Source organism: Vicia villosa, linkage group LG4, assembly GCF_029867415.1.
Source record: "Vicia villosa cultivar HV-30 ecotype Madison, WI linkage group LG4, Vvil1.0, whole genome shotgun sequence".
Lineage (NCBI taxonomy): Eukaryota > Viridiplantae > Streptophyta > Magnoliopsida > Fabales > Fabaceae > Vicia > Vicia villosa.
The window spans coordinates 185748678-185758481 of NC_081183.1; the positions used below are offsets into that span (position 1 = coordinate 185748678).

The following is a 9804-nucleotide window of genomic DNA, read 5'->3' on the forward strand; positions in this document are numbered from 1 at the left end:
ATATTTGTTATTAGTTAACCTATAAAAATGCTATCACCAATTTATTGTTGCACATGTCTCCAATCAAATTATGCCAACTAAATATTAATTAAAATATTTTTAAAATCATCATTATATCATAAATTAATTTGATTGGATTCTAGTAATATTTTAAATTTGATTGGATTCTAGATATAGATTAATTAATATCATAAATATTATGATATTTATAGATTTATAAATATATATACAATCAAATTTATAGATTAATGATAATTAAGAAGTAATAAGAGTGTCCCTAATTTATAGAACAGAAGAAGAATAGAAACTAGTAGTAGAAAACAAAGCAGAAGAAAAAGTAACAAACCTTGATTGTGATTGTGATTTGGGGAAAGTGAAAAACAAGAAAACCCTAATTAGATTTTTGTGATCAATGAAAAACCCTAGAAATCAACGCACATCAACGTAGATGCTTGTTATCGGCGGTGTATCGTGGGATCTCAATTGGTTCCTTCAATTCATAATCACCGCTCTAGTCATCGCTGTTGGATTGCACACTTTGGTGAAGAACACCGCTTCAAAGTATTTCGAGGTTGACGCCAATTTCGAAGGGGATCATCATCATTCTTCTTCGTCTTCATCTGCCTCAATGCCCAGCGCTGTTAACTCCGTCGAACCTGTATGCGCTGTTTGTTCTTCCCATGCTACCAAAAGGTGTTCGCTTTGTAAAACTGTTCGATATTGGTATGGTTCTTTTCTTAATTCATTGTTTTGATTTTTTTTTTTTTGTTTAAGTGATTGTTATGATTATGAATTGGAATTGTAAAGATAGTTTTTTTTTTTTGTAGTTTAGGTAATTTAATAGAGAAAGGTACAAAGGAACTGAATTTAGTTTGGTTGTGTTTGTTGTGTTGTGTTGGTTTTGCAGCTCAACTGTATGTCAGCAGTTGCATTGGAAATCCGGGCACAGGGCGGATTGCAAAAGTTCTAAAAGTGTCAAATCGGCTCAGAACGGAGCTACTAATGGCGGGTTTAAGGCTTCTGGTGCTGGGGGTAAAGGCTCGAATTTGATTGCTCTGGTGCCTGGTGGTGTTGGTAAAAGCTCGAGGCAAATCAAGCTGCCTAAAGATGTAAGTTTCTTTTTTTTGAAGTTTTGAGAGGTTCTTATTATGTTTTGATTATTTCGTGTTGTTGAAAGTGCAGGGTGTCGTTTATGTGTTAGTAAATTTGATTCCTTGAATGTTTATCACTAATTTTCGTATTAGGTAGTTTGTACTGAAAATGGTAATATGAACATTTTATATTAGTTAAAATATAAATAGCTGGCCATTAATTAGCCTGAAGACTAAACAACTAGCTACTCTTTTTAATATTCTCCCCAATTTGCCACTTTTAATATCTTGATTAGCAGTTAGACGATTGAGCATTAGAAAATTTTCTTTTTGTTAATTGTTATCAATAAAACACCACAGGCACGCCTCCCTTGAACAAAAAGGTGTTATCAAGGCACCAGAGGCCTTCCCTTTCCCTAGTGACTTGTCTATTTTTGTTTACAGGGTTAAGTCTTGTATGGTTTCTCTAACGTACACCAAGATTACAAATTCTGTCCTTTTCAGGTACTTTTTCCTTATGATGAATTTGTTAAACTGTTTAACTGGGACAAGCCAGGATTTCATCCTTGTGGACTCTTGAATTGTGGAAACAGGTTTGCCATTCTCACACCAGGCTTTAGCTTTATTGTATGATATGATTATTAATTGCGATATGAAGATACGTGGAAATAATTACTTCTATTTTATTTGTAGTTGCTTTGCGAATGTGGTTCTTCAGTGTCTCTCATTCACAAGGCCACTTGTTGCCCACTTGTTGGAGAAGGGCCACCGAAAAGAATGTAATGTCATAATTTAGAGTTTTTTTTGTTCTTGTTGGACGTTAACTAATCCCCGTGCTTATGTTTGTTGTTGGTGGTTTTTCAGGCAATCATAATGATTGGTGCTTTCTATGTGAATTTGAAAATCATGTTGAAAGAACAAGACTAAGTTCACAGGCATTTTCTCCAATGAATATTCTCTCTCGTTTACCTAATATTGGTGGTACTTTAGGTTATGGAAGACAAGAGGATGCTCACGAGTTCATGAGGTTTGTTTTTGTCGCATAATATCATATCACTTTTTGTAGTGCATTGTACATAACTATATTGACTGTCTTGGAAGGATTGTATATTTCATATTATAGTTTTGGAAGATGTAAAAGGTGATTTTTTTTTTCTCTCAATATTTTTTAGGTTTTCAATTGATACTATGCAATCTGTTTGCCTTGATGAATTTGGCGGAGAAAAAGTTGTGCCTTCTAACCTTCAGGAGACAACCATTATCCAACACATTTTTGGCGGTCGCCTTCAATCTGAGGTTAGACATCTAATCTGGTTTGTTGTTGGAAAGCATGCCTTGCTGTTATCATTTCATGATCTATAATAAAATATAGAGGCTAAAGATTATGTTCTCACTCATGGGGTTATCAAAAGGGAATTGGCTTAGTTTTTTTTTCCCTTTCTACGTTTAACTTAAGAAGTTACTCTAGCCCAACTGCTAACATTTGATGATGGTGTATAATTCCATTTAAGGTTGGACTTAGGAGATTTACATTATAATAACTTATTCAATGGAAGAAGCCTTTCAAGTTTAGTAGGGAATACATTTTATGACATACTTTATGAAGGATTAAGGAATACTCTGTTTTACTTGTAATGGTGCTTAATCCTGTCACCGATGGTGACAGGATTAAGCTGCACCTTGACTGAAAGAGAATGATATTCGGCTTTCTGTCTGGGATAAACTTGAAGCTCTAATGTGATTTGGCCTATTGAGCATTCCTAGTTATAATTTCATCATGGATAATCTTTTACTTACTAGATACTCCCTCTGTTTCAAAACGAATGTCGTTTAAGGTTTTTGCAAACAGATTAAGAAATGTAATGATATTGTTATAAAATATTGTACTTTTACCAAATTAACCTTATTAATGTATTGGAAGTTGTGTACATAGTAATATTTAAAGGACATAATTGTAAAAATAACAATCACTTTTACATTGAAAAGTGAGAATGACATTCATTTTGAAACAAAATCTTTCCTCTATAACGACACTCATTTTGAAACGGAGGGAGTATAACTTTGATATTTTAAAGTCTGATTATCAGTTTCCAGATTTTGCGTCTATCTTAATGTTCTGTTTTTTTCATGTGTAACCAAATAGGTAATTTGCACAAAGTGTGAGAAGACATCAAATCAGTATGAAAGTATGATGGATTTGACAGTTGAAATTCACGGAGATGCTGCCTCGTTGGAGGAATGTCTAGATCAGTTTACTGTCAAAGAATGGCTTGATGGGGAAAATATGTATAAATGTGAGGGGTAAGGTTACCTATCCTATTTAGTCATCCAATAACCGGTCTTTTTTAATTGAATATAGAGGATATCATGAGAATTTCATATTATAATAACTATTTCAGTTTGGAACTTTCAGTGGTGGAATTTATTTGTGAATGAAAATAGAATTCAAACACTTGCTCTTGATGACGTATTTTTCCGTCTTTAAACATGTGTTTGCTACTGTTTGGCAGGTGTCAGGACTATGTAAAAGCATGGAAGCGTCTTACTGTTAAATGTGCTCCAAATATTCTTACAATTGCCTTGAAAAGATTTCAGGTACGAGTAGTTTGATCTATAAACTGTCTACCTAAGTTGTCAGATGCTTTAGGTTGTTTATACTTTAGATTTCTGCAGTATCAGTTCTAGTACTTCCCTCTTTGTACTTCATGGGATATGAATTATACTAATTCAGCATAATTATAATTATATGATTATAATAATATAATGTTTGCCGACCCCACTTAGTGGGATAAGGCTCCGTTGTTGTTAATAACTATAATAATATAATGTTTAATTGGCCTTTCATATTCTTCCTGCTAATACATAAAAGCTTGGAACTAAAAGGCTACGAGAACTATTCTTTGTCAAACTTTCTCATGTTTTTTTTGGGTGTACTTGCAGAGTGGGAGGTTTGGAAAACTAAACAAGAGAGTAGCCTTCCCTGAGACTTTAAATCTTAGCCCTTATATGAGTGAAGCTGGAGATGGATCTGACATCTATAAGTTATATGCTGTTGTAGTCCATATCGATATGCTAAATGCTTCATTTTTTGGTCATTACATATGCTACATCAAGGATTTCCAGGGAAATTGGTATAGGATTGATGACTCAAAGGTAGATTTCTGTCTCCGAATGAAAATTGAGTATTTTCTTTTTGGTCTTTATACTCTTTAGCTTGAACTTTCAGTATACTCATTTGTGTTATACTTTTCTTAGGTTGCAAGTGTGGAATTGGAGGAGGTACTTTCTCAGGGAGCATACATGCTGCTTTATAGAAGGTATCTTCATGTCATCTTTTGAAAGGCTAATGCTCCCTCCCTCTCTATCTCTCTGACAAATTATTCGATAATACTTTCTGTCTTGCACTATCTGCTGTCCGAATGATTTTCTTTTAGATTATAGGCCAACCTCATCTCTCATTGAGTGTAATTTGAATTTTCACAAGTAAAATCTGTTGAAACCAATTGCCAATTTGCCATTGAATCACATCTTTTCATTTGATTGATTAGGGTTACTCATTATACTTAATATTACATTGATCTTGGGCTTGGATTTTGTATATAAAAATCCTTTTCTCAAAAGACTAATTTATGTTCTTTTTGAGCCAAACCTAAACAGGTGATTCTTTTCACACGGTCTAGTCAGTACAGATTTTAGTGTCTTTGTCTGTTAAGTGGTTTTGCTGACTAGTAACTCGTCTTTGATTGGATCATCTGATATATGGGAAGTTAAAAAGCTAACTGCTGAACACTTGCTCCACCTTTTAAATCCATCATTGTGTAAAGATTAGGTTCTTCTCTCGTTTTCTTTTCAATCTTTTCATTGCATTTGGTCAAAATTTCCTTTGGTTTACATGTGAAACCCTTTGCGTAGGTGATATTCAGTTTTCCTAAACTTTTAACTAGTTTAATCAGATAATTCAAGATTATGTGATTAGTTTTGCATTCCATTGTGTACTTGTTCTGAATTCTGATCTTTGGTTGAGATCTTAAATCTTGAAACTTAGAAGTTAGTTTCAACCTATTGAGATCTCTAGTTATTTGAATTACCTAGCATTATCTGATGTTTGATTATAGAATGATTACGATAGTAATTGAAGTTGGGGAAAGATGCATCACCCATATAACTTTTTACAGTAATGTGTGCCAATTACTCCGAGTGAAATGGCAAGTAATGCTGTTGTTTTTATCCTGGACAGGTGTAATGCTCGACCATCATGCCTTCAAATTCAAACTACAGAATCTTCAGGGACAGTAGAAAAGCGAACAGTGGAAGTGGAGGTGGAATCTTCAGGGACAGTAGAAGAGCGAACAGTGGAAGTGGAAGTTGAACCTGACCAAACTGAACAAGCTGAGTGCCTCCTAAATAATAAGGCTTTGACTTGCAATAGTGATTGTGAGGTTTCACCATCTGATATTAGTCCAGAGTTGAAGGTTTCTTCCAGCTATGAATACGAGTCTTCCGTTGAATTGAACTCAGAAGCTAAAAGAGATCAGTCTGAGGACACAAGCATGATTGACGTTGAGTCTACTGATATTGCGAACGATATTTCTAGCAGTGCTGTTGAATCATCTTATTTGCCCATTTCTCATGCTGTCAACAATTTGGTGGATGTAGATATGGAAAGACCTCTAGAAGAGACTTCAGGCTATGCACAGGATCAAGATGATACTGGTGTGGCTGGGTCTTGTCCTTCTTCAGGTCTACCTAATGATTTTTCTTTCTTGGATAAGCATTCTTCTGTTGCAATTGATTATCGAAATGTGGAGGAAGATTCAGATCACATCGACGCGGTTAAATCCAAGCTGCTGACAGCCAAAGAGAATACATATTATGGCAATGGATATGTTGGTGCAAATAAATCTGCCATTCCACATGAAGATGCTGGTACTCTATTTTCTGGCGTGGCTTCATTTCCCACTGAAAAGGACATAGGAAATGGAATTAAGAAAGTGGAAATAACAGCTGATAAGTTAATAATGTAGGCCTAGGTTTTTCTAAATTTAATTCCTTCATATCATCATTTATATCCCATCATCAAAAAAAGAGATGGTGAGTTGGGAAATTTTTTTCTGGGGTTTCATTATTTGTGTGAGCCTTGGATCTCATTTTAACTTTTCTAGATGGATTACAATATCTAATTTGATTAATTATACTATGATAGAATAGAACTCCTTGGTCCTTATTTCTCTTCTATTCATTCTGTACATAAAGAAAAGCATAGTTAATTTTGTTTATTTTCACGCATAGCTGCCTGTTCTTTAAGTCTATACCTCACGTCACGTGCCTATTAATGTTGTTAGCTTTATATAAATTGTATGACAAAGAAACAAAGCTTCCATATGTTTAATCTTACAGTCGGTTTGTGTGGTGAGTCTCTATTATTAACTGAAATTAATTGCCCAAAAATACGATAATCAAAGAGCAGTTCCAATCATGTACTTAGAGCATACACATATGGGTGTTTTTTTTGAAAATTATACCTGGTACCCCTATCATTATCCTTCTACCTAGGACTGGACAAGATTTTTCGAACCGGTCCAAACCGTCCGACCCAAGTGAGATTTTTTGAACCGGTCCAAACCGTCCGACCCAAGTGATCCGTAAGCAAGTTGGTTGACCCATGCGGGTTATTCGGGTTAGTCGGGTTGGCCAAAATGGATATTGTTGGTTAATGCCGGTCGGTTTCGGATGGGTGAAACTAATCCACGGTAATCCAATTATAACCGATGTATAGGAAAAGATATAATTATACTGCTATTAAGCTACTGCACCAAGAAAAAAATTAATTACAATACTGCTACTAAGCTAGTGGATATATAGAGAAAAAACAAGTGCATAGTACTTTTTCTGCTTTTTTTTCCTATTATAATTATTAATTAAAGTAAATTATGAGCATTCTTTTCATGAGTCAAATCTTTCTGCTTTTTCTGAGCAAGCATTAATATATAATTAAAAATAATTTATTAATTTCATTTAATTAAAATGATCACATTTTTCTTTGAGTTCTCACCTTTGCTTCTACCCTTTCACTCACACTATCTCTCTGTTATTGAACTTTTGTCTTTCATCTTCTCCCTTAGAAATCTCATCTTCTTTCATCATTTTCTTTCACCAGCACTTTCATATATTTCAATAAAAAAAATATTGTTCTATTGTTGGACTTGAGTTGTGGTTAATCTCTTTTCTTTCTCATATGCTGTCATTTAATGGGTTTTCACATCTAAGTTGTAAAGTTTAGTTTTTTCTGAATTTTTTCATCTCTCAAAAGTTCAAAGTTTAGTTTTTTCTAAATTATTTCATCTCTCAAAAATTCAAAAGGTAGATTGTTTCTAACCCGTTTGAAACCACCCAGCTAAACCGAAATCCGATAAAACTATAATCCGACTTAACCGAAAACAAAAACGGACGGAAATGGTCTCTTATCTTCCATCCGTGGTTTTCTTCGGATGAACTATTTGTAATCCGAAACCGATCCTAACCGACCGATGTCCAGCCCTACTAGTTCTACCCCTATATTTTTTAATTTATAAAATAATTTTATTATTTAATATTTATCATTTCACACCCCTTGCAATCAAGTTTTCCGGTTTGTAATTTTTTTTCACCGGATAACTTGACCGACTTGCAGTCAAGTTATCCGGTTTGTAATTTTTTTCACCGGATAACTTGCAAAGTTATCCGGTTTGTAATTTTTCTTCACCAGATAACTTGCAGTCAAGTTATCCTGTTTGTAATTTTTCTTAACCGGATAACTTGCAGTCAAGTTATCCGTTTTGTAATATTGTAGATAACGATTTTATTTACTTTTGGCCATGGTTTGTCCTTGTTGCCTAAATTTTTTTATTTTATTTACTATTGGCCACGGTTATTTTTTGTTATCTAAACTTTTTATTATTTTTTTTAATTTTCGAATTAATTAAAAACTATGCATTATCATATTTTTAAATGGTTTTAAATTTTTTTCTAATAACCCTTCCATGTTTTCAATCTATTTTTAAAAATAAAAATTGAGTAGAGTTTAATTTAAATTCAAATGAATATAAAAAGAGAATTTCTTCACCCACCTCCCAACCTTCTTGGCCACCTCCGGTGAATTTACCACAATACCCCTTGTTTCGGAAGTTCATTTCCGAAACTGTACTTTTTTTCTTGAAAAAGGTGTTTTCGGAAATGAACTTCCGAAAACGTGTTTTTTTTAATATAAAATATTGATTTCGGAGATGCATCTCCGAAATAAAGTGACTTTTTCAGAAAATGTAGTGTTTCGGAAGTTCATCTCCGAACGCACCCCCCTGGGGAATTCGGAAATGAACTTCCGAAAATATGTCTGGACAGAATAAAATGAAAAACAACAACAATTCACTTTATTTAATCGGGTGAAGATTACAACGATAATATTACATAAAATTAAAGTTACATATTGTTCAACACGGGTAAGTGGGGATGAGAGAGTGGTGGGGAGAAAAAAAGACTTCCAACGAAAATTAAAGTTACAATTCGCTTTATTTAATCGGGTGAAGATTACAACGATAATATTATCATCTTAGTTTTTGGAAGTGGTAACCCGGGCCGGAACATATGACGGAGGAGGTGGATGTCCGGAGGAAGAAGAACCGGAGGTACGTCCACCGCGACACAAAGGAGCCAATCAATGTAAGCTATAGTTTATCATTATCATCAGGGGACGTCATTACAAAAAATTGGGGAAAAAATCTTATTATTTTTAATCTTGATTTTTTAGAAATGACGTCCCCAGATGATAATGATAAACTATAGCTTACATTGATTGGCTCATTTGTCTCGCGGTGGACGTACCTCCGGTTCTTCTTCCTCTGGACATCCACCTCCTCCGTCATATGTTCCAGCCCCGGTTACCACTTCCAAAAACTAAGATGATAAATCCAATACAAAAACATTATTCGATACAATCCGAAATCAGAACAAAACAAGACACGTCAAACAAGACAAAAGCATGTTATTCTGCCCGACGAGCGTTACAAAATACACATCAAACAAAATAAAAACACGTTATTCTTCCCGACGAGCGAACTCCTCCGAATGAAGATAATTATACCAATCCTCATCCCACTCAGTATCAGAACCATCAGCGTTGATCACGCCTGAAGGCTGCGAAGCAGAACCAGTCAAAAGCTTCTTCTTCTCCTTCTTCTCCTTCACCTCCTTCACCTCCTTCACCTCTTTCACCTCTTTCACCTCCTTCTTTGAAGAACCCTTTCTTCCCTTAGCGTCAGTCCTGCGTGCTGGTTGGTTGCCTGACATGTTCCTGTAAACAATTGAAATTGATTAATATGAGAGACAAAATAAAAAACAAAAAAAATTTGAACTTCTGATATATTTCGGAAGTTCATTTCCGAAAACTGGGATGGAGGTGTTTTCGGAAATGAACTTCCGAAACACCCCTGCGATGCAATTTCCTGCAACTTCCATGGCAGACCCCTAAATCAACCTTCAAACCAAATCAAAATGCTTCTAAACAACCTAAATACTACTAACAACCTAGCCATATATCATTTATGCAATTAAAACCCTAAATAACATGCATTTGAATAATAGATCTAAAAATTTCAAAACTTACAAAGTGTTAGGATTGAGGGCTTTTGAATGTTGTTTAGCAGTGTGATTGGAGCCTTGATGCAGCTTTGGAATTCTG

The 9804-nt window shown here is 34.6% G+C and overlaps 1 protein-coding gene across 1 annotated transcript; it reads left to right on the plus strand.

Moving 5' to 3' along the window:
• The first annotated feature begins 277 nt into the window (after positions 1–277).
• Positions 278–6736, plus strand: LOC131596357 (ubiquitin carboxyl-terminal hydrolase 18-like). The gene is made up of 11 exons (XM_058868986.1): positions 278–723; positions 908–1109; positions 1596–1684; positions 1785–1870; positions 1956–2118; positions 2264–2387; positions 3235–3392; positions 3602–3686; positions 4032–4244; positions 4347–4408; positions 5329–6736. The coding sequence occupies exons 1-11, from the start codon at positions 449–451 to the stop codon at positions 6113–6115; spliced, it is 2244 nt and encodes a 747-aa protein (XP_058724969.1). The 5' UTR covers positions 278–448; the 3' UTR covers positions 6116–6736.
• Positions 6737–9804: the final 3068 nt, after the last annotated feature.

Bases quoted from the DNA above. Each gene is read 5' to 3' on its own strand.
- LOC131596357 (XM_058868986.1), top strand. From the start codon at position 449: ATGCTTGTTATCGGCGGTGTATCGTGGGATCTCAATTGGTTCCTTCAA. The intron at 1,110-1,595 runs GTAAGTTTCTTT...TGTCCTTTTCAG, and splicing joins AAATCAAGCTGCCTAAAGAT to GTACTTTTTCCTTATGATGA. The intron at 2,388-3,234 runs GTTAGACATCTA...GTAACCAAATAG, and splicing joins GCGGTCGCCTTCAATCTGAG to GTAATTTGCACAAAGTGTGA.